Source organism: Chinchilla lanigera, unplaced genomic scaffold (assembly GCF_000276665.1).
Source record: "Chinchilla lanigera isolate Chin_1 unplaced genomic scaffold, ChiLan1.0 scaffold00021, whole genome shotgun sequence".
Classification (NCBI taxonomy): domain Eukaryota; kingdom Metazoa; phylum Chordata; class Mammalia; order Rodentia; family Chinchillidae; genus Chinchilla; species Chinchilla lanigera.
The window spans coordinates 13,635,729-13,659,558 of NW_004955422.1; the positions used below are offsets into that span (position 1 = coordinate 13,635,729).

The 23,830-nt window shown below is 56.5% G+C and overlaps 2 protein-coding genes across 4 annotated transcripts; both read left to right on the forward strand.

The window, feature by feature from the left end:
• Positions 1-7,204: 7,204 nt before the first annotated feature.
• Syt8 (synaptotagmin VIII) lies at positions 7,205-12,623 on the forward strand. Of its 3 annotated transcripts, none has more exons than XM_013514333.1 (9): positions 7,205-7,333; positions 10,110-10,214; positions 10,322-10,494; positions 11,094-11,192; positions 11,310-11,468; positions 11,548-11,715; positions 11,873-11,978; positions 12,070-12,203; positions 12,301-12,623. In XM_013514333.1, exons 2-9 carry the CDS (start codon positions 10,121-10,123, stop codon positions 12,532-12,534), a joined length of 1,167 nt encoding a protein of 388 aa, XP_013369787.1. In that variant the 5' UTR covers positions 7,205-7,333; positions 10,110-10,120; the 3' UTR covers positions 12,535-12,623. The 3 variants fall into 3 exon arrangements, with proteins under 3 accessions (XP_013369787.1, XP_013369788.1, XP_013369786.1); XM_013514334.1 differs by having other exon boundaries at positions 10,114-10,214; XM_013514332.1 differs by lacking the exon at positions 7,205-7,333 and adding an exon at positions 9,152-9,288 and having other exon boundaries at positions 10,114-10,214.
• A 1,475-nt stretch (positions 12,624-14,098) lies between these two features.
• Positions 14,099-16,614, forward strand: Tnni2 (troponin I type 2 (skeletal, fast)). The gene is made up of 8 exons (XM_005384181.2): positions 14,099-14,174; positions 14,767-14,794; positions 15,006-15,012; positions 15,500-15,541; positions 15,626-15,754; positions 15,893-15,982; positions 16,100-16,276; positions 16,424-16,614. Exons 2-8 carry the CDS (start codon positions 14,787-14,789, stop codon positions 16,517-16,519), a joined length of 549 nt encoding a protein of 182 aa, XP_005384238.1. The 5' UTR covers positions 14,099-14,174; positions 14,767-14,786; the 3' UTR covers positions 16,520-16,614.
• The last annotated feature ends 7,216 nt before the right edge of the window (positions 16,615-23,830 follow it).

Here is a 23,830-nt window from a genome sequence, read left to right on the forward strand (position 1 = left end):
GCTGGGTGCCTGGGAACCCGTGACTGCCTTGGAACCGAGACCCATTCTTTCCATGGTGGATCTGTGACTTAACAGATTGCCCAGGGCTTCCTCCAAACACCTAGCAGAGTCACTCATTTTCTTCTGCTCATCTGGGGGCCGAGATGGCCTCTTGGGCTTCAGTTTTGAGAAAGCACACGTGTATGCGAAAGGTGTATGCCTGTGTATCCACGTGTCCGTGTGCGGCACCTGCACGTTCATGCCTGCCTGTGTGTGACCCTGTGAGCAAGACCCTGCACACAAAGGAGGTGGGGGTCACCTGCACCTCCCAGGAGGCGCCAGCTGGAGGATGGCAGGGGCCTCTCCGCTTGTGCAGGGAGGGTGCCTGTTCTGTTCCGTTGGGACCTCAGGCCTCCTCACTTTCCCCAACTTCTCTCACTGTCCTTGACCCAGATGTGACACCAGCCTCCCTGGCCACATTGTCCTCTCCCACCACTTGGAGTCACACCTGTGTCCTACCCTTCCTCCCACCCAAGGGCCCCTTTCTGTTTTCCCCGAGGGCTGGGGCTGTCCTGCTGCACAGGGTCTCATGTTTCCCTCCCTGTACAGGGCCATCTGAGCCAGACTGTGTGATGGCCTCTTGATCTATAGCCCCTTCTCCAGCCCCTTCTCCCAGCCACTCATGACTTCAGCCGAAAAGTTAGGGCCTTGGCCTGACTGTCTGGGCGGGGGGCTGAGGAAGGTCTGAGGCCAGTGAGCTAGAGCTCCTTCCAAGAGCAACCCAGCATCCTGGTGTCTCAGCAAGCCCTGTCCGGATGAACTCGTGGGGCAGGAGAGGGTCCTCGGGGAAGGTTGCTCAGAGGGGCTGGGCCCAGAGAATTCTTCACGGCCCAGAGAATTCTTCACAGCCCAGGCCACCTGGCATGGAGACTCTCATTCAGAAAGCCAGTCTTGTGGGGAGAGGCCTCCAGAGGGGAGCTCAGAACAGCCCCTAGGACAGCCCCTAGGTAAAGAGAGGGTCAGGCTGTTAGCTGTGCTAGAGGGGACCCAGCCAGAGGCCTGTGTACAGAAGGGGGCATCCAAATTCCCGCCAGGAGCTGGGGCAGCAGGCAGGGCAGAGCCAGGCTGGCCAGGCAGCGAGGGCAGGGGTCGGGCAATGGGAAGTTAGCCACTTCCAGGAGCAACTGGCAGACAGCAGAGGGAGCTGGGAGTCTGGCTGATCCCATCCCACAATGGGGAAGCTGCTGCTCCTAACCCCAGGCCCAAGTGCCAGCTGGGCGAGCTAATCTTCTGAGGACCAGTAGGTGCGATCGAGATGATGTAGGGGAGGCTGCTGAGCTATGCACACCCGGCTCAAGGTTAGCATTCATTCACAGACCACTGGCAAAGTAGAGATGAGGGTTCCAGCCAGGGACCCCTGCCCACCTCCCAAGCCACACTTGAGGGGAGAAGTCTGGGGGAACCACAGTCTCCCCTGAAGCTGTAGGAATACGTTCTGTGTCCAGAATGGGGGACAGGGACCTGTGGTGGCCCTTGCCCCTTTCTGACCCTGTGAACCCAGCAGCTACTGCATTGGGCTATGACCCTAGGGCTCTGCATAGCAGGGTCCCCACACACTGAGTTCCCTAAAGAGCAGGGTCCCACACAGCTGAGCCAGTGCCTACCAGGCTTCGACTCACCCTGGCCTGCCAGCCAAAATTTGAGAAACCCTTGGCCACCTCCAAAGCCCTCTCAAGCTCTTTGGAAGGCCTGCCAGAAACCCGAGTAGGCATTCCCGATCTGGGGGAGACTGGGGAATTGGGGCCAGCAGTGTCCCATACAAGGACCAGGACACAAACAACCCAAGGAAACACGGAGTGAGCTGGGCCAGGGGGGTACCGAAAGGTAGAATGCTACAACTGGTAGAGCTGACCTCTGGGTCCTAGGATGGGGATTCTCACATGGCAGGAACCCAGAGATACTCCAGACAAAGCCAATCAGCCCCTGCCCAGATACGGTCAGGTGTCTCACACCCAGCACATGTGGATGGCCCTCTTGCACCCAGACATTGAGGTCGGCCACACACACTTGGAGAGCCTGCACCAGTTCTTTTGTCTCTTACACCCTGGAGGGTGGGGTCCCAGCTCCTCACCTACATGAGGCTTCCAGTGTCTTGTGTGACATCCAGAATCCTCTAAGGAAGCAGATGATCATATACTTATTCTTGTCCACCTTCTGACCACCAGGGAACAGGTGGCCTGGAGACAAGGGAGGTGGAGTCAGTGGCCACCCTCTAAGAGCCAGAGTGGACAGGGGTGAGAGTCACAAGCTCATGTCCCTATAGGATCTTTCAACACCAAGGTCCCCATCAGGGTCAGGGAAGGGCAGTGGCCAGTGCTATCAGAGGCAAGAGTCTCACCACTATCTTCTCTCCCCTTCTGCCTGGGACCCTGCCTCAGCCTATGCTGACCAGTCTGGTGGCAGTTGCGGTGGGGGAACCTGGAACATGCTTCCTACGCTGTGCACACAACTACTTTTGCTGGCAGCCAGTCTGGAACATGCTCTATCACGGCGCCGGGCCCCACACCCGAGTGCTTCCTTGATTGGTAGACACTGTCCACATAGGGAAGGCTTTGATCACATGCCCCAAAACTGAGGGTTTCCACTCTCTTCCATGTCCAACTCTGTCAATCCCACTCCTGTTCCAGCCTGGTGCTAGCGCCAGCAAGACTAGGGTTTGCATTGGCTCTCACCCAAACCCTGGAATGTGCCTGCTGGCTGCACGGCAGCTGTTCCTGGAATGGGGGTGAACAATGCACAGACTGTCTCTGAGACAGGGGTGGATGGGGTGCAGACTACCAGACCCACGCTTGAATAGGGCATAGAGGTCTAGACAGAATGGATGGACTTGCCATGGCCAAGACACTGTAGCCTTGGAGGGGATCTGAGCATCCACAGATGCAGTGGAGTTTGAACTATCTCAGGGAGCACTGACATGGGACATGGGCCCACACGAAGCCTGGGCTGAAGCAGCTGGGGGCCAGCACTGCTAAAGACACTAAAGAATGGGAAACAGTACAGCCAGTACTGAAAATCACAGGCACGCCTGCTTCATGCACTTGGAGTGGGTACAAGCTACAAGACCCCAATTCGAGTGAAGCATCTGGATAGTCACAAAGAACATGTCCTTCAAGTACTTGGATCTGGTGGACAGAGGGTACAAGGATATTCATAATTATGAGGGTACAGGGCACCCAACTCTTGGTCAGTGGGGCTCATGTCCCTCAGATGCTCCTGGGATTGTGGGAACTTCACATTCCTTGAGAAGGGGTACAAATCCCCAGATGTCCTTTGGAAAGTGAGGCTGCCAGCCTGGTTCCAGGTGTGAATAGGGCACAGAGACCCAGACAGGGATGACTGGACTCACATGGCCATGATGCCACTGTGATGAAGGGACAATGGGCTTCCAAGGCCTCACTGGTGCTTGAAACTGGCTCCATGGCCCTCGCCCAGGATATGGGACTACGTGAGAGGCAGGCAGTATAGGGTGGCTGCCAACACCCTGATGAATGGGACACATGCTGTCCAAATCCTTGAGGGGAGGGCACCTGGGGACTTGGAGCTTGTTGCATGTGGGCCAGTACTGGGTGGGTATACTGGAAATTTTGCAACGGAGTGGGCCAACCAGAGACCCCAGAACTGGGTGCAGAGGACATTTTGAAACCCTTGTTACCCAGGACTTCACAGAGACATGAGAATGGGTCACAGACACACAGAACAGCAAGGACCAAAACTTGGGTCTGAGCCACAAGGTCCAAGGGAAGGGGTCCAGGCTGCAGTTAGGCCAGGGTGTTGAGGACAAATGGCCACTTGTTTAGAAGGAGATCAGGTATCCAGATACCTGGGGAAGGGGGAAGAGTATGCCCAGCCTCAGGTGAAGAGGTATCTCGATCTGAGTCATACAGACACAGGCTAATTGGTGCCAGCTGGAGACTGAGCGGCCAGACCATCAGATGGAGAACGTGAGAGACCTGAGTCCCAGGATGGGACTCTAGGACAGTCTGATATTGAGCATACAAGTTGCTTAGACACTCAGACAAGGGGTACCCCAGCAGTGGGGTACCAGGTCTCCAGTGTATAATCACATAGTATTCAGGTGAGGAGAGTTTAAGTAAAATGAATAGTGAGGAAGGGTGATAAGGAAGCCATTAGATTCTCCAAGGAATGGGCTTTGGGCCACAGAACTCCAACAGCCATCTGCAAACACTGAACGGCTCATGGGGGGATGGGACAAAGACAAGGAAACAGTGAATGGACAACTAAGCTCAGCAGCAAAGAGGGATATGGGGGCCAGACACTCAGATTGGTGGGGTGCAGAGACTCTAACACTCAGAAAAATGGAGTTCAGGATATAGACCCTGGGTTTCTCAGGCACAGGTTCTGCCATCACTCCTGCGGTGGGAGTCAGCTCATCTGGGCACAGGTACAGACCTAGACACCTGGGCAGCTTGGGGTGGGCGAGCGGCCCAGTGCCTGAATGAATGGCACATAGTGAGCCCAGACAAGGGTGAATGGGGCCCACACAGCAGTGTGATGGATGAGACAGTGTGTCCAAAACCACAGGAACGAGGCCCTGGCCCCTGGGCTCTGGGCTCAGCACACAGGCCCATAGGCAACATGTCAATGGGGGATTCAGTGGACCCAACACGTTAGGTACAGACTGCCCAGGACCCAGGCGACCACAGAACAGAGAGTCTCTGTTCCAGACTAACAAGGAGCGAGTCACCTAGGCTTCCCAGGTACTCAGGTGATCATGGCGTGTACCCTAGGTATTTTCAATTGTTGGGTGAAGACACTGATTCCAAGGATTCCCCCAGACGAACAAGGACACCAAAACAAGGTGAATGGTACTCACACAAAGGAAATGAGGCCCTGAATCCCAGGTCTTTGAGGCCTTTGGGAAATGCTGTGAATGAGGAAGGCACACAGAGACCCTTTAGCCACTTGGCAAGTGGGTTCCATGTAGAGATGGGTACGTGTCCCTGGACTCCCCAGAGAGAGGAGGATTTACTCAGAAACTCCAGGCAGTGTTGTTTATATCCCTGGAAACTAGGTGGGGATTTTCAAAAGATGGACCTTATTCCCAAGAAACCCATAAGACAGTGTTGTATTCAGAGAGGGGTGCAGGCACCCCCACCTCACGGTGGGGCACAGCTTCATTGAAATGCAAATGCGGAACAAGCTCCCTAGATTCTTAGGCAATATGTTAAGTTCCCTAGATGCGTGGATGATAGGGTATAGCCTTCCTGGAAGCTCTGGTGATGGAGTCCAGCCTCCCCAGATGCCCAGGTCATGGGATACAGCCCCCCTAGATATCAGGTGATGGGGCATATGTTTCTCAAATGCTTGGATCTTGGAGTACATCCTCTTTGGAGGGCCAGATATTTGGATACAGCCTCCCTAGGTGGTCAGCTGATAAGGTACCTCTTCCGTGGATCTCCTAATGAGGGGATACAGCACCCCTGGGTATCAGGTGAAGGGGTTCAGGTTCCTTAAGTACCTGGATGATACGGTTTAGGTTTCCTCAGGTCCTTGAATGTTGGAGATTGGCCCCCAGGTGAAGAGCACATAGATAGCTAAGTCAGCAGTGACTGGGGCACACACAGGCTGAGACACAGAACAGGCACAGGACACCGAAGCCACAGAGGCCTGTGTCAAGCTGAGCACCTGCCCTTGCCGTCCCTGGCACAGATGAAGGGGTGCCCTGGCTGGGTGGGATGCACAGTGGTTCAGCACAGGCAGAGAGTACGTGTCTGACCCAGCACATCTCACAAATTGGGGCCAGGAGTTCATGGCTCCCCAGCCAGCGTCTGCTGTGTGTTCCAACCTCAAACATTCCCCAGGCGCCCTCAAAGGAAGAATCCTCATCCAAGATTGCTGCCAGGGTCTCCACAGGGCCGCTGGTTGCCAAGCCACTGTCTTGGGGGCCACAGAGCTGGCCATGGGGCTGGCTGCCGGCTGCCAGCTCTGTTTGGTTTTCTCCTTCCTTTCCCGGGAACCTCAGATGCCACCTCACCACGGAGGCGCCCTTATGGTGGGGAAGCAAAAAGCTCCTCCACAGTCAGGCTGGGATTGCCGTTCACAGGGCATGTAGCTCAGCATACTCTGGGACCTGTGCATCCCCTGTCCCCGGGAAAAGATGCCTGTCTGCTGAGGTGGACCTGGCTGTGCTGGGGTGGCTTCTGGCTCCACTGGTTTTAGTTACCTCTAAATCCCTCTCACTCTGGTTGGATCAGACTAAGGGACAGACCCATCCCCGTGTGGTAGTGGGGCAAGTGCATACTCCATGTGCCCAGAACCATTCACGAGCCATCCGTGCGCATATGAGCTTACATATCCCACATGCCTGGCCCCCCAAACTCCCTTGAGTGAGGGCCTCTTGGTCCCGCAGGCCTAGTTCCAGAGTAACAGGTTCTGCAGTGAAGCGTTAGTCAGCCCCAGGTCTGACCTCTAGCAGCAGATAAGAGGTTTGCTGTGACACCCTAGCCTTGGTCCCAGAGTGACCAGACCAGATCAGCTGGTTGGCACACAGTGGAGGAGCTGTGTTCCTGGCCAGTGAGTCCTGGTCAGGCCCCAGATGAAGTGAGAGGCGTTGAAGTTAGAGCTCAGAAAGGAGTTCTGCTTAGCAATTCATGGGCCACCCAGTGAGGGGCTGCTCCCTGGAAAACCAAAGGCTGAAGGAATTGATCAGCCCAGCTAGAGACCATGGGGTAGCAGAAAGGCCTCCAGAACAGCAGCAGGGCCAAGTAGGCCTGGATGGCTCCGGTGAGCAGTACACAGCACTCCCCAGGGCTGCCCTGGCCAGAGTGCCTGTAGCTCCCCTGCCCAGCTCCTACCCTCTTACCCTTGGTACTGGTGGAGCCAGCAGTGCCAGGAGGCCACCTTCCAGCCAGGCAGCGGTGACTCAGAGCCTATGTGGTGAGCTAAGCCAATGCAAGCCAAGTCCACCCCTCACAAAGGTCACCCAGATGGGCCCATCACCCACTCTCACTAAAGTTGGTGGGGCTCAGGACACCCTGACCCCTGAGGACCCCTGCAGATAGGGCATAGCCCAATCACAGCCCATAGGCTTTCAGGGGGACCTTCCTCCCCACGGGAGTTTCCTAGCTCCTGAGGGCCAGCAGTTCCGGCCGTGAGGTGGGGCTCCCCGAAGCCCAGCCTCCCCAGCTCCCCCTCCCACCCAGATGCTCCTAATCACTAGAGACAGAGCAAACGCCGGGCTCCAGCTGCAGGTTCTGAGTGGGACCGGCCTCCTGGTGGCCAGAGCCTGAGAGGAAGGCCTGAGGCGGGCTGGCCATAGGAGCCGTGGCATCAGGTGAGGTGCTGCGCTCTTGGGGGGCAACACTCCTCACCTGGGGGTCTGCTTTTCAAGAGGACGGGCCCACAGAATATTGTTCCCACTGAAATCCAATCTCTAGTTAGACCAGTAGTGGAGGGAACTAATTAGCAGGACTAACTGGGAAGTAGTAAGTGCCTGGCTTGGGCAGACAGGGAGGTTGGGGGTACCTGGGTTCCTTACTAGGAGGGACCAGAATGCAATACAGCACAGAACTGGGCTGCTACAGGGACCACAGAGGACTCCTGGACAAAGTGGGGAGCACACGGGCCTTCAGGGGGAGTGGGACCTGGCGGAGGGAATGGAGGTTGCGGGGTGCCTGGCAGTTGCAGGAATGAGCCAGCTGCTCTGCTCAGAAGCTCAGAGCAGAGATGGGTTCACAGAGCCATGGGGAAAAGGGTGGAGAGCAACTTGGGAGGGACCCGTCTCCCTTCCCAGTGGGCATCCCAGAGAGGGTTTTCTTGAGTAGGCCAGGGAAAATTGACCGCCAAAGACAGACAACAAGAGAGGCACTGCCAGAGCACAGCTGAGAGTGTCCTGGGGGTAAGGTGGGAACCAGAGAGCCTCTCGGAGACCCCTGTCACTTGTATCTCTACTGCCCCAGCTCCTGGGCACTCTCCGGAGAAGCCAGTCTGCTCGTGGGTGGGGACCAGTGAGACAGACAGTGCCACCTGGTGGTTGCTTGCCTGCCAAACTTTTATCACCATGTGACCCAACGGTCCCCCGGGACCCTAAGCTCTCCAGGCCTCAGGATACCCTGGACCAGCAGTGGTGTCCTGAGGGTCCCAGGATGCTCCAAGACCAGCTTCCAGGCAGCACCTGAGGTCCCTGCGGACAAGTTTTCCAGGCCATCTGAGAATCCTGCCAACTGGTAGCACCAAATCTGGATTCTAGGGCCACCCCACCTGCTCTTAGAAGCCTGAGGTGGGATGGGGCCAAGCGGGGTGCAGGGAGGGCCACATGCATATACATGCACGCACAGAAAGAGACCATGCTGACAACATATTCCAATTTTCAACAGTAAAATCTTGAACGAAGCTACTTCACTCCAGAATGTACTTAGGATCTCACATTTCACAGTGGGAGGGAGCCTGCTCCTCCCCCAAGCTGGGCCTGGGTGGGGCAGTCCTGTCCCAGGGATCCTGCAGGAACCTTGGACCCATTTCACTGGCCACCATGAGGGCTGCTCTGCCAACCACCTGGCGGCTGGGGAGCTCACCTGAATGGGGGTGGGGCTGGGAAGGAGGGAGCGCCATGGGGACAGAGAGGCTGCCAATGCCTGTGAGCGCATAGCACACACCTCTCCATACTGATCTGCAGGGGCTTCTCCAAGGGCCCCCTGAAAAATTATGGACAAGCTATACGATATGCGAGGCCCAGTACAGAATGACAAAGAGCCTCCTTTTGTTAAAAAATGAGGAATTTCAAGAAGCAACAGCAGGCCTTAAACCTAGCACTGGCCCCTCTGTTGGCCTCAGAGTCAGGTAGCTGGGCTCCAGCCTCGGTCTACTGGAACTCCAATGTTAGGCCCCCAGCGGGAGGCAGGACAGCTGGTCCCCTCCTGAGCCTGTGCCCTCATCTCTGATCATCTATTGGGCAGCAGTTGGGGATTAATTCTGGAGTTATGGTGGGGTCCCTCTCTTCTCTCCTGTGCTCTGTGCCAGGCTGGGGGAAGCAGGGATGAGTGGATCTAGCTCATCTACTGGTTGCTGGGGCAGTGGGAGGGTGGGAGGGAGGAGTGTCCCTGTAAGGGGTTGCAGGTCTTGTGTCAGAGGTGGAGGGTTAGGAACCCAGACTCCCTGCTGCTCCAGGAAAAGGGGAAGAGAAGGGTTGAACCTGAGAGCCTTCCCTGGGCCTAGGGTCACCGTACAACCCAGCCCCCAGCCAGGAACCTGCCCTCCCTGCTCATGGATGGGAGGAGCCAGCCTGGTCAGGTATGCTCCCTCCCCAGGCCCCAGGCAGGTCGGGTGCAGGGCCCAGGGCAGCTGTGCCTGTCTGCCCACCCTACTTCCCACCCACCTGTGAAGGGTGGCCGGTAGGGCAGGCAGTAGGCGAGTCTGGGCAGGTGGCTGAGTCAGTGCGGAGGAATGTTCTGGCCGCTCCCAGCTGCACCCTGCCCCTGCCTGCCCCCACCTTGCCCTGGTCCCCAGGTGCACCTGGCCCAGTGCCCACCCATGCCAGCAACACATCTTCAGCCCAGGCTTGCTCAGAGGATCACCCACCCACAGCCAGCCTGTCCCTGGACCCCTGGGTCCCTCCCAGGTCCCAGGGACCACAGTGAATAGGCCCAACCTATGATTAACCTTAGGCAAAGGGGCATGTGATGAGCCATTGAGAGAGGACCCCCAACCCCGTGGATAAAATGGGCCTGAGGAAGGGCCAGAGCCAGGGCCCAGGAGAGAGAGGCAGGGAGGAAGGGGCTTCCTGGAAGTGGAGATTCCTGTGAGGTGGGAGGGACAGTGAAGGCAGAGAGCAGGCTGCCCAAGCCTGGCCCACATGGCTGGGGCAGAGGCTGGGAGCTGGGGGAGGTGGTCAGGAGGCTGGGCCCATGGCAACTAAACTGGAGTTTTGGCCAAGCCAGCGCCTCCCTTGCTTGGCTTGCTGGGCTCAGAACCCTCTGCCTGCCACCCTGCACTGCTTTCTGGCCCGAGTAGTCCCTGTGCTGGCTGCTGCCAGGAGGATGAGATAGTGGCTAGGGCCAGGGGAGCCGCCCACCTTCGTGACCTGGCCTCCTTCCATGACCTTCTCTCCCAAGCCAGCAGGAAGATGGGTCGCCCACCAGATCCCCAGAGCGCCCCAACCCCAGCTGGCACCACGGCCATGCCTGAGCTCATTCCAGACCTCGTCTCCAAGATCCCCTGTGAGTGTCAGGACACTGAGTGTCAGAGGAATGTGGGGATGGCCTGGAGGGGCAGGGGACTGAGGTTGTCCACAAAGGCATCTCAGCTTCCTGTGCCCCCACCCCAGGGCCCCACTGGGCATTCATTGTCGCTGCTCTTGGTGCCGGTATCCTCGCTGTTTCCTGTCTGTTCTGTGCCATCTGCTGCTGCTGCCAACGCCGTCGTCGTCGTAGGAAGAAGCTCCAGGACAAGGAAGTTATGAGTCTGGGCAGTGCCCGCAGCAGCACCACCACCCACCTGGTGAGGAGCAGCTCCATGCTGGCTCGATCCCTAGAGGACAATGCAAATTCTAGTCTCCAGAGCTCAGAAGAGCCCAGGCGATCAAGGGCAAGCTCACTCCCCTCCCCCCAGGGACAGTCTGATCCACCCAGAGGCAGGGGCAGGAGGACCTTCCTGGCAGGGGAAGAGGATGAGCAAGGTGAGGAGGAGGCACTGCCAAAGAGGACATATGGCTGGGTGTGGTAGTGCACACCTACAATCCCAGCTTCTCTGAGGCAGGAAGATCACCATGAGTTCGAGGCCAGACTGGGCTACATAGAGAGTTCAAGGCCAGCCTGAACTACACAGTGAGACCCTATCTCAAAAAAGAAAAAGAATGAAGGACAGTTGTTTGTTCATGGGTCACTGGGAGCAGCAGCAAGTTCTTAAAGAAGGCAGTGGTGCAACAGATGACGTATGTGGGGGGATTTGGCCAGTCTCACAGAACTGAGCTAAGGATGTGAGTCCTTCTACAGGCTTGACCTGAAGGTGGGTGGCTTGATCCACATCTTGGAACTGCAGGCTGGGATACCAGGGCTCTGATGAGAGCACATGGTCTCCCCTGTCCCTGCTTACCCCAGGTGCAACCAGATGTGGAGAACCTGGAGTCCAGCTTGGGGGATCCTCGGCAGTGGGGGCGCATGCAGCTCTCCCTGGAGTACAACTTTGGAAGCCAGGAGGTGGGGGCCCCTGGAGAAGGCCTAGAGTCCTGAGGCTAATGGAGGGTGATGGGTGGTGTGAGGGTGTTCGAGGTGACCTGGAAAGTCCCCTCAGCTGAGCCCACTGCTGCCTCCCAGATCAGGGTGGGTCTGAAGCAGGCGGCTGACCTCAGGGCGGAAGGCACGGCAGACCCCTATGCCCGTGTCAGCGTGTCCACACAAGCTGGGCGCAGGCACGAGACAAAGGTGCATCATGGCACACTCTGCCCCATGTTTGAGGAGACCTTCTCTTTCCACGTGAGTTCAGGCGGGGCTTGGGGTGGGGTGGGTGGGTGAGGTGGCCTTTGGGGTGACTGGCTCATCACCATGCCCACAGGTCCCACTGGCAGAGCTGCCCAGTGCCACCCTGCAGGTGCAAGTGCTGGACTTCAATCGCTTCTCTGAGCACAAGCCACTGGGAGAGCTGTGCCTGCCACTGGGTACCCTGGATCCTCAGCACGTTGTGGAGTGCTGGTACCAGCTGGGCCCACCGGGCACCAATGAGGTGAGGCCGCTGGACACCAGGCTGCAGTTCAGGGACAGAGCTAGTAGGACCCCTTTTCCAGTGCCTCAGGGGAGATTGAGGCCCAGGGTGGCAGCTTTGCAACTCCAACCCCCCAGACAAGGAGGAGTCTCCCCGGTGAAACTTCTTGCTCCTACAGGCTGAGCAGATGGGGGAGCTGTGCCTCTCACTGCGTTATGTGCCCAGCTCCGGCTATCTGACCGTGGTTGTGCTAGAAGCCCGAGGCCTGAGCCCAGAGCTGGCAGGTGAGAGCCACACATGCACACTCAGGTGGACAGAGGGCTGGGGCTCTGTCAGCCCTCAGACTGGGTCTTTCTCCCACTCTTGTGTGCCCAGAGTCCTATGTGAAGGTCCAGCTCATGCTGAACCAGAAGAAGTGGAAGAAGAAGAAGACATCCAGCAAGAAGGGCACCACTGCCCCCTACTTCAACGAAGCCTTCACCTTCCTGGTGCCCTTCAGCCAGGTCCAGGTGGGCTGGTGGGAGGAAGGGCAAGGCGGGGCAGGACCTGTGCTGGGCCAATCTGACCTCACCTTCCTCTGTCCCACCCTGGCTTGTTTCTGTGCAGAGTGTGGACCTGGTATTGGCCATCTGGGCCCGTGGCCTGCAGCTCCGGGCCGAGCCTTTGGGCAAGGTGCTGCTAGGCCCCCGGGCCTCCGGCCAGCCCCTGCAGCACTGGGCAGACATGCTGGCCCATGCCCGGCGGCCCATCGCCCAGTGGCACCGCCTGCAGCCTGCCAAGGAGGTGGACCGCATCCTAGCCCTGCAGCCCCGCCTGCGCCTGCCAGTGCCTCGCCCCTAAAAGCATCTTGGTCCTCAGTTTTCCCAGACAGAGCCATAGGCACTCGTCTAGGCCACCTGTGGGACTCTAATAAAAGCCTTCCCCTGCCATGCCTGTCCCGCTGGTCCTGTGGGGACACATACACAGGGCAGGGATCCACCCTCAACCCCACAGCCCCACAAAGGCTGGGGGAGGGTCTTTCCCTTCCAAACTTACCAGCCCTCAGCCTCTGACTGGGACAAAACCTTGATCTGACCCCTGGGTGGGGTGGGGAGGTCCTCCAAGGGCCGCCCGTGCCCTCTGGGCCCAAGTAGGAAGAGGCAGGAGGTGGAGCCCCTCCAATGACAGGTAAAGGATGGCATGGCAGGAGAAGCTGGAGCTGGTCCTTTGGGGACACAGTATGCTACTGGGGGCATTGTAGGTAAGGACAGTATATGAAGGGGACCCAGCACCTTTAGGGACCAGCAGCACAAGGTCTCCCCCATGTGAGCAGCAGGGGGCAGTAGACACCTTCAGAAGCTGCTCAGAGCCTTTGGGGGGCAGCCTTGGCTGGGGATGCACCTCCTAATCCCCGCACATCTGGATGGCTTTAGCGGCTCCAATCTTTCTGCATCTCATGTCTCTTCTGATCCCCACGGGCTGGGGAGCGGGCAGGGCTGGGGCCAAGCGCCCCACCACTCAGAAAGGGTGCCAAGTCACGAGCCGGTGCCTCTGCAGGGTGGAGCCTGCAGGGGTGGGTGGGGGCGAGGGCCCTGGCTTGGGTGAGCAGGGTAACGTGGGGCCCCAAGCTCTCACAGGCCACAGAGAGGTTCTTAGGGTGGTGGTGTTGCCATCCTGGGGTTGATGGACGTGTTCCGAGTTGCCTGTACAAAAGTGCCAGGGGGCCAGGTGTTGGGGAAGGCCGGGAGGAGCTCAGCTGCTCATCCGGGGGCCCCATCCTACTCTGGCTCAGGGTGGGAAGGCAGGGTCATGCAGAGGGGAGAGCAGCCCCCGGGGTCCTGGTCACCATGCAGAGCTCAGGAGGACAGGTTTGGGGGTCCCTGCCGTCCCTGGGGTTGGCTTAGAGGGCGGGGGCCATGTAGCTGCTTTGCCTAAGGGCCAGCCCTGGGTAATGTGGAAGCAGTTAACCATAGGGCCAGAGCGGAGAACAGGCACCAGCGAGAAGTAAAGGACTCGGGGAGCAGAGCTCTGGGGTGAGCCCAGGAAGGTGGACCTGTTACTGAAATGGGGGCAATGCAGAGCCAGACTCCCATGGAAGGGCCTTCCCCTGACCCTGAGCTGGGTGTCCACAAAAGCCCACACTTGAACCACACAGGCTGTCCTCAGGCTCCTTGCAAGACAAGGGAGACATCTCAGCCTCATCATTGAGCCCTAAATAGAGCAGCCCAACCACGACACTCTCCCCCCCGAAGACTTCTTGGACAGGATGGCAGCAAGCGGCCAGCAGCAATCGCCTGGGCTGGGCCAGGCCAGGCAGCCTGGGCAGGTGGGGAGGTCTCTCTGGCTCTCTGTGCCCCCATTGGTCTGAGGAGGACTCCATGCCCTTTCTGAGCAGGGGCCCAGCCTGGGGGAGGCCATTTATACCCCTCCCCCTGGGCCCACCAGCCTAACTCGCCGCTGCCGGCCTGACCTCGCTCCCAGCCCTGCTGCCCAGACTCTAGGTGAGGCCCGGCCCGGCCCGTTGAGGCCAGAGGACAGGGCGCTCTCAAGCTAGCTTGCTGGAGGACTTCCTGGGGCAGGGGTTTGGGGGCAAAGGGGCCACTGCCAGCAGCCCTCTCCGGAGGCTTCTATAGAGTTGGGAGTGAGAAGTGGAAGCTTGGGGAGGTGTCTAGGATGGGGCAGGGGTCTTGGACAGGTCTCTGATGACCAGACCTTAATTCCAGGATACTGGCTGCAAGAGTGTGCGGTCATGCTAGCCAGGACCCGAGCCCCCAGGCCGCATCGGGGAGCACTTTCTTGCATGCACTTAAGTCTGAGGCTAAAGGAACAGAGTTAAAAATACCAGCATTGCTCTGGCAGCCACCTGTGCTGGCCTGGCCCAGCCCTCCCTCAGGGACAGCTGCAGTTCCTCGCCCCGCCTTGGACATTTTGGGAACACTTTCTCCTCTTACTTCTTACCCTGGGGAATTCTTCCAAGACACTGCCCTCTAAAAAGGCTGGAGTCAGGGCACGGCACAAGGGGGCCTCTCTGCCTGCTGAGCTGCCTGCTGGCCTCCTGTGGGTGGACCCTGACACCTCTCTTTCTTCCCACAGGCTAAGCTCCAGACCTCAAGATGGGGGAGTAAGTGGCACGCCACATGGGGCCCCTTCCAGCCACACCCTCCTCTCACTGGGGTGGGGGTCCTGGCATCTCCCCAGCAACGCCCCCTGCCCACCCTGGCCACTGGTCATCCCTCTGCTCCATCATACCCATGGCTACCCCCTACCCACTAATTGTGACCCTAACCTCTCTCTTCTCTCCCCTCCCCCTCCCACTCTTTCTCCTGGGACAGTGAGGAGGTGAGTACCTGACTGGGGACTGAAACCTAGGCAGGGGGACAGGACTCCCAACTTGGGATAAGTCAGAGGGGAGAGCTTCAAGGCCCTGCGGCCCAGGGAAGATACCCCTACTCCCAAAGTGCCCCACCCACAGAGACTGGTAACAGAGGAAGTGGCTGCCCAGTGTCTTATGGGGCGGGGGAAGTGGAGCTAGGCTTGGTCACAGGGGTGTCACTCTTCCTGATTTCTGTACCCCATGTACCTCCAGCCTCCCTCGCTCTCCTGCCCCATCCCTCGCCTCCCAGCCCACGTGCCATCTGGGCCAAGTATTAGGCCAGAGCACTGTGGCCCTGAGGAAGCTCTGAACAGGGGAAATGAAGCCTGGGCTTGGACCAAGGCCTCCGTGAGCCCCTGGTTTAGCTGTCCCAGGCAGGAGCCCCTGCTCTGGAGGCCTCTGGACGGAGTGGGTCTGGAGCCAGCCTAACTTTGTCCCTTTTGCTCCGTATAGAAACGCAACAGGGCCATCACGGCCCGGAGACAGCACCTGAAGGTAGGTACTGCTGTGGGAGCAGCTCAGGGGTGGGGACAAGAGTGTGGGGTCAGAGCAGCCCCTCATCACCCCCTTCTCCTGCAGAGTGTGATGCTCCAGATTGCTGCCACTGAGCTGGAGAAGGAGGAGAGCCGCCGTGAGTCGGAGAAGCAAAACTACCTGTCAGAGCACTGCCCACCCCTGCACATCCCTGGCTCCATGTCCGAAGTGCAGGTATCAGCTGCCTGCAGCCAATGGGCCCCGGCCTCAGTTTCCCCACTCAAGAGAGCCAGAGGGGTGGTCAAGGCAGGGGTGGGTCCCTGTGGCCTCAGGTGTGAGGACAACTGCCTACCCTCACCCTCCCCACCCCAGGAGCTCTGCAAACAACTACATGCCAAGATTGATGCAGCCGAGGAGGAGAAGTATGACATGGAAGTGAAGGTGCAGAAGAGCACCAAAGAGGTGAGGGGGCGGGACCGTAGCCTGGGGACGGGGCTTAGTGGTTTGGGTGGGGCCATGGTGGGGCGGTACCCGGGGTTTGGGGTCTCCCAGGCGCTCCCATGGCCTCTCTCCTGGCAGCTGGAGGACATGAACCAGAAGCTGTTCGATCTGAGGGGCAAATTTAAGAGGCCCCCACTGCGGCGGGTGCGCATGTCTGCCGACGCCATGCTGAAGGCACTGTTGGGCTCCAAGCACAAGGTGTGCATGGACCTGCGGGCCAACCTGAAGCAAGTCAAGAAGGAAGACACAGAGAAGGTAGGCTCTGCTCCAATGGGTAGCTCCCCTCCTTCCTTGGGGACCATGTTGGGGAGGCTCCACTACCCCCTTTACAGAAGGGAAACTGAGGCTGGGGTATCTGTGGCGCTGTGGCCTGTGGGCCTGAGGCCTCTCTCACTCCTCCAGGAACGAGACCTGCGCGATGTGGGTGACTGGAGGAAGAACATCGAGGAGAAGTCTGGCATGGAGGGCCGCAAGAAGATGTTTGAGACTGAGTCTTAGGCCTCAGTGCCCACTTAACCTTAGGGAAACATCCAATAGCCCAACCTGGAAGGACCTGGCTTCATCCCAGTGGTCAATAAAGGATTCAAATCCCATGACTGGTCTGATCTGGCTCTGAAGCCTGTGGTGTGGTCAGCACTGCCAGGCAGCCTGGGAGGAGAGGAAGCCACAGAGGGATTCAGAGAGGGTGGGTGAGCCCAGGAAGACCCCAGAGGACACCCACCCTAGGCTGCACACTGGGGCTGGTGGGTGTGGCCAGCATCAGCTCCCAGTATCCCCTGGACTTTTCCAACAACTCAGTGATCGTAGAAGGATGGCCATGGGGGCCCTAGTCAGGTCTGAGGGGGAGTCCCTGGGATGAACTCATTGATGCCTTTGTACCCATATGCAGAGAGACCCCCTCCCAGTGGCACAGGTCCACGCTGGCTGCAGCAGACAGACACATCCCCCTCACTTTAGGCAGCCCTCACTTCTCCCAGGCCCCATCTCTTTCTCAGGGGTCCATCTGGGACCAAAAGCTGGGAGCCACCTTTGTTGCCTTGGCTGCAGCTCCTGCATCCCCTCTTGCAGTGCTCTGGGGCAGGCACCCATGCCCAGCCTTCTGTGTTCCACACCTGCCCCGGCCCTGGGCACTGAGGCCTGAGTCAGGAGGGCAAAGCTGAGGCTGCATGGTTGGCCCTAGTCTTTTCTATCACTTCCCAAGGCCCGTAATGTCACACTCCAGTACACCAGGGGACTGTATAACCTGGGCTGTTTTAGTGCTTGGCTTAGTAGCAGCAGATGCTGTAGCTAGAGCCCTCAGCCTTATATTACCTATCCCACCCCCAAATCCTGGGCCTTCTACCTGGTGACTGGACTGCTACCTCTGTTTCTGGGGGGCCAGGCAACAGGGCAACTTGGAACAGGTGGGCATAGGTGCAAGGATCCTGGGACTGAGTACCACAAAAGGCCATCTCTTAGAGGAGGCTCCCAGGAGAACAAGTGCCAAAGGAGACTAAGCAAATGGGACCCAGGTACATCCCTGCAGAGCCAAGCAGACACATGGGCTGTAACTTCACAGAGCACACTCTGGCTGGAGTGCGGAGCCATGGAGACAAAGTGAGGCAGGCAGTTCAGTGTGCAGGGACTGTTCCTATGAGGGTCAGGGATGGGCTCCATCTGGGGGCAGAGGAGCTAAGATCTGTGGGGCAGGGGAAAGTGGGGTGTAGTGAACCCTGCTCCCAACGGCCAGGATTCAGTGCTGTCTGGTTTACCCAGACGCCCAAGGTCCGGAGGAGGGGATTACCTTCTCTTCCCCCCTTTCTAAAGTAAGGAAATGCCAAACACAAAATTCCAGATAGTGATCATCTCAGGCAGATAGGGTGGGGCCGAGCAGGAAACAGGATGGGGTGGAAGCTCCTAAGCTGGTGTAAGCGTGGGAGGTATTGTAATTCTTGGGCTGGATAGTGGATTTATGGGTGCTTGCTGCATTTTTCCAGGGAACGGATAAAGTAAAAGAGGCTCAGGCAAACCAAACCTAACCAGACAGCAGACTTTAGAGCTGGTTCTGCCCTGAGCCCTGCTCCAACCACTCTGCTTATGCTGCACTGTGACCCAATTGGGTGGTTCTGGGTGCCACAGCAGGAGGGATGTGTGTTCATACAACAGAGAGGGTGGAGGGGGAGGATTCCTGTGAAGCATGTAGCCCAGCACTGCCTGCTCCAGCTTGGCATTCTAGAAAGATCTCAGCAGGGGGCCGGGGCAGAAGGAGGATGGGATGGGATGGAAGCCACTATTGTGTCCTGGGAAGAGAAGTGGGCAGGTGGAGATGCTGAACAGTGTGGTCGCCAGGTCTCAGTGGCTGAGGGAGACAGGGACCAAGTATGTACCATTCTCTAGGGTTCCGGAACACAGGGAGCTGGCTGTGGGACTTAGGGGTTGTGGGAGCCCCTTGAGGAGAGAGGCATCTGAGAGCAGGGTCTGGGCTGGAGGTGAGGAGTAGGGTGTCCTTGGAGGTGATATGGGGAGATATGCTGGGTGAGCAACCAGAGGGAGGAGGAGGCAGCAGAGGTCAGGAGGATGAGAAGCGCCTGTGCCTGGCGATGCCAGCCAGAGGTCATGGAGGAAGGCACAGCTGTTGGCTTCCCAAGTGATCAGTGCTGGGCAGGGGCTCGGAAAGGAGGAATTGTGGGAAGCATGCATGGCCACACTTTCAAAATCATAGCCACTGAGGACGGAGGGAAGGAGGACTCGGTGGGCCAGGCCGTAGGTGCACAGCTGTGGGTGTGTGGATTTGGCTGTGCAGGTGATTCTGCCCACCATCGCAGGAGGCAGGAGCACCAAGGGCTCTGCCAAGACCTTCTGCAGTGTCCCTGCAGAAGGAACTGGACTTCCAGGGGACACGGAGCCTGCCGGGCTAGGGAGGGGGATTCACAGAAGAGCCAGATGTGTTGTTAAGCAAGAAATATGAGTCACAACAAAAATAAAATGGCAGGGAGCAGGTCACAAGGTGGTAGATTAGATAAAAGTCAGTTTCAGTGTTAGCTATGTGGATATTGATGGCTATCCTGGGCTAGGTAAGAGAACAGCTTCGTGTTCAGGAAATAGATCATAAATTCTTTAGAATTAAAAGATGGAGAGAGGGAGGCAGGGAGAGACAGAGAGAACAATGGGAGGTGTGCAGAAGCAAATTTCTTTGTACCCTTTCTATTCTTGACACTGGTAAGCTTGAGGTCATTTTCCAAAAAAAATCAAACTTTTCTTCAAATGCTTAAACAATAAAATTCTTAAGTGGCAACAAAAATGGATGAAGTGAAAAGCTAACAAAAGTCAGTGGTCAGGACTTCAGAGGCCGAGATGTGAGCAGGAAGGTGCCAGGGGCCACTTTGCTTGCCCTTGGGTCCCCCTGGAGGATTCAGAGGAGGCTATTCTTCAGAGAGGACCAAGAGCCATGGCAGGATGTTGTCATGTCCAGAGACAGAAGAAATGGAGACCACACACAGGACAGACACAGGGATCAGGGTCCTTGAGGAGTAGGTGGATTGTGTGGGGTGCAGTCATACTCTTCTCTCCTTTTCCCTTCCTCTCTTTCTCTCTTTCTGGGGGACTGAGAGCCCCACTGCTGGAACACCTGCACAGACTTGGGCTTCCCTGGGCCTAAGTGCCCACTCTGGGGTACAGGATTGGCCAGTCCTCACCCTCCCTCTCCAGCCCAAACTCACCCTGCTGAGTGGTCCAACTATATGTCTTCTTTAGTCCCCAGGCATTAATATCCTCCCTGTGGTCTCTCCATGCAGCCTGATGGTTAGAGCTGGCCTTTGTGTCTCATCCCCAGCTCCACCATGCCGGAATACTCAGCCTCCATTTACCAGGCCATCAAACAGGTGTGGAGAAGAGCCAATATCCCCATAAATTGACAAGCACCAGTGTTGTAGTTAGGGCTTGCAAGGGAATATTTAATACAGGACAGATAATATACAGGATCTGTATATTTAATACAGATTTAATATAGGACACATAATTTATAGGAGTATTTTATAATATATATAATACATAATACATTATATATAATATAATATATTTAATACAGATTTAATATAGGACACATAATTTATAGGAGTATTTTATAATATTCATCCAAAAAGTCCAGTGAAGAAGAATGCAAGAGATCTGTCCACCCACTAGAGACCTAAAGAATTCAGCTGAGGGCCTGTTCCCATGGCAATGTCCTGCATGAGTTCGGCTGAAGACCTAGAGCCCATGGCAATGTCCTCTACACGTCCAGCTGGAGGTCTAGAGCCCATGACAATATCTCATGGAAGTCTGTACCAAAGATCCACACTGGGAAGGCCCAAAGGTCAGTGGTGGAAGCTAGAAAGTCTGCACCAGCGGGGTGAAGGATCTGTGCCACCAGGCTGAAGGATCTGCACTGGAGCCAGGAAGGTAAGATCCAGAGCTGCCCCAAAGAGAACTGCAGCCATCCTCAGCAATAGCGAGGGCCCAAGCTTCTCTGATGAGAACAGCTGAGTTCATATCAGGAAAACCAGCATGACAAGCTTCTCCAGGAGATTCAGCATTGAACCATCTTCCCATCCAGTTTTTCTTTTATTCTCTTGGCAACAATCCTCAGGTGGGCCATCCGCATGCAGAACCACACAGATTCAGTTCAGCTGGGTGTGACAAATTGGCTATTAGTTAATTCATCACAACCAGGCACATCTTCCCATGGCTTCTGGCCCAGCTTGACCTCTCCTGAGGGCTAGCCTGGCCTCTTCTGATGAAGCATGGCCTGGTGTTGCCCCTCTGACTACCCAGCAGCTGACAGCCAGCAGGACTGTCCAGCTTGCTTTTGTGGCCCCTCATTCTTCAGGGTCCCAGGTGGTTACCTCCCTGGTGAGCTTTTCCTGAGCCATTTGTGAGCCTCAAATCTATCCATCTTTGCTCTCAGTCCCAGGCAGTCTCTCATGTCTACTTTTGTTTTTTTTTTTTTTTTTTCCAGTACTAGGAATCAAATTCACAACCTTGTGCTTGCCAGGCAGGCACTGTGCCGCTGAGCTAAATCCCCAGCCCCTTCATGTCTACTTTTGATTTCCAAAATCACTATTGACTTGCCTGTTTACTTGTTTACTTCTTTCTCTCCCCCTTGTTTACTTCCCCCTCTTGGTGACTTGTTTACTTCTGTTCCTCCTTGTCAGTGGGCGGAGCTGGGGAACCTGGTGTTATATAGAGCTTCCTGTCTCTGATGCTAGGGAGGTATCTTGATTACTTTTCTCTCATTGCTGACACAAAATACCCAACACCCAAAATTAAGGAAGGAAAGGATTATTTAGTTCAGTTTGTGGAGGTTTCAGTCCACACTTGGCTGGCTCCAAGGCAGGGTGGCGTGGCTGAGATACAGTAGTTCAAGGAGGCAGAAGACAGCGAAAGTAGAAAGAGCAAAAAGGTAGGGGGTGGGGAGAGAAAGCCTCTTTTCTTCTCTTATAAACAGGCTACCCCACGCCTGGCAGGTGCAGCACTCACACCATCTCCATGCCCTCCTCTTGCACAGGATGAGGACGCTTACCAAGTGAGGACCTTGGCCCTCTGCTGAGATGCTTAGTTAAACTTCTAAACTCAAGTTGACACAATGTATCAACTATTACAGGAGGCACTAGCACATACCCAAATGCCCACACCTTAATAGCCACTCCTTGAGGTATAAAGGTACAAGCCCCTTAGGGCGGGGACAAAATACCTGTCCTTGCTTGTCTAAGTTTGCTGGGCTGGACATGGCTGCACCAAACAGCCTCCCCTCCCCTGGCTGCTTCTGCCTCCAGCAAGCACCTCAGTCCCTGAGACAACCACTGTCCAGCCATGTGCCCTCTCCCTCTCCTGCCTCTGTCATTACACTTCCTAATTGCTCCTGTCATGGCCTAAGTCCCTGCTCTGGTTCAAAGCCCTCCTGGCATGGACGCAGCCATCTGCTAGCCAGTGAAGAACCCAGCCCATGGGAGATAGCATCAACTCACAACCCTCCACCTCTGGGCCCCCTGAGTCAGTCTGGGAGGCCTTGCTCCCTGCACCCACCTTGAGGCCCCATCCCTCCTCCTGGCTCTGTAGGGGATTCCTGAGCCCTTCTAGGCTGTGAGCCTCCCCACATTCCTGTTGTCCCTTTGCTCAACTATAAGGATGTAAAAGGGTCTCCCTTGAAGACTCTTTTCTGTCCTCACCTGTCCCGCAGTGGCTCTCACTTTCCTAGTTCTACCTCTCCGCCAGCTCTCACCTATAACCTTTTATCCACTTGGAAGCCACTCCCTGGATTTCCACTTCTCCTGGCATCTTTCATGCCCACCCAGCCCTGCATGCAGGTTTCCCTGTCCTGCTGTCCCCATCTCTTCAGTCTGTGGTCCTGTCCTAACTTGCCTGGGCCGGGACCCAGACCTGATTCCTATCTTTCCAGTGGCCAGTAGGAGATGAGGGCCCGGAGCAACACCAGCTCTGGCTTATGGAGTCTGTGTAACCTCACAGAAAGATCTGTCTGACACCTGGTGCCCCTGGGAAAGGATCCCGTCCATCCTACTGTCATGGTCCAACCATTCCCTTACATGAGTGATTCCCGTCCATGACATCCGCATCGCAAATCCTCTTCCTGTGCCCCCACCTGTCTCTTGCTTTGTGCCTATGTGCACAGATATACCCAACTTCTGTCTCTGGACCCCACATCTCAGGCAAACGTGGCAAGATACCCTTTCCTCTGGACTCACACCTTGCAGATAGATGTGTGTGCTGTAGCATGTGTTATGGTTTATATCCAGATACCACCCTAAAGCCTCATGGGATCCTAGTTGGGATATTTGGAAGGTGATTGGATGATGGGGCCTTATAGCTGACTTGCTGTTAGAGGTGGGTTCTGATTGGAAGAGGTGGGTTACTGTGGGCCTGACCTGGAAGATTATATCCTCCTTCCTCCCTTGACTCTGTCTGCTTCCCAGAAGCCATGATGTGAGCAGCTTTCTTCCACCAGACCCTTCCAATATGCCACTTTTACCTGGAGCTGGCAGATCGTGTAAGGACTGAAACTTGTAAGATGTGAGCCAAAATAAATATCTCCTCCTCTGAGTTGCATATGTTGGGTATTGTGTCTCAGCAGTGAAGAAAGTGGCCAGGACAGCTTGTGTCTGGGTTTGGTCCCAGAACCCCCACCTTCCTTAGGGTCTCTCCGCTGACCCCTGGCAGCTGAATACAGAGTGGACCTTGACTCGGGTCCTCAGAAGAGGAGCTTAGGATCCCAGAACAGCTGCAGCAAAGCCCTAACTCCTGGCCAGAGGAAGGGAGCCAGTGAGGTGTGGAGCCGCTCATTACTTCCTGATCTTGCCTTCCTGACCAAGTGATTGCTGTGTGAGTTTCCTCAAGCCACCAGCACAAAAGCCACAGCAGAGTGGCCTTGACAGGAGATGGTCATCTTGTGTCCTGGAGAATGGAAGTCCGATACCCAGGTGTCACAGGGCTGGTTCTTCCTTCGTCTTCCCCTTGGCTCACAGAGTGTCTCCTCCCTGAGTCCTCACATGGCTGTCCCTCTGTCTGTCTGTGTCCTGACCTCCCTGTTTTGCAAGGACCCCCGTCAGATTGAAGCAAGGCCCACCCTAGGGACCTTACTGTAACTTAATCACCTCTTTCAAGGCCCTGCCTTTATAATTCAGCAACATTCTGAGGCACTGAGGGTCAAGGCTTCAACATATGAATTTAGGGAACTCAGCTTAGCTCACAGCAGTCCCCAGGGCATTTGTGCTGTCATCCGGCTTCTTTCAATCTTCAACAATCCTGTCCTGGGCCCTCAGCCTCTCCCTCTGTCCC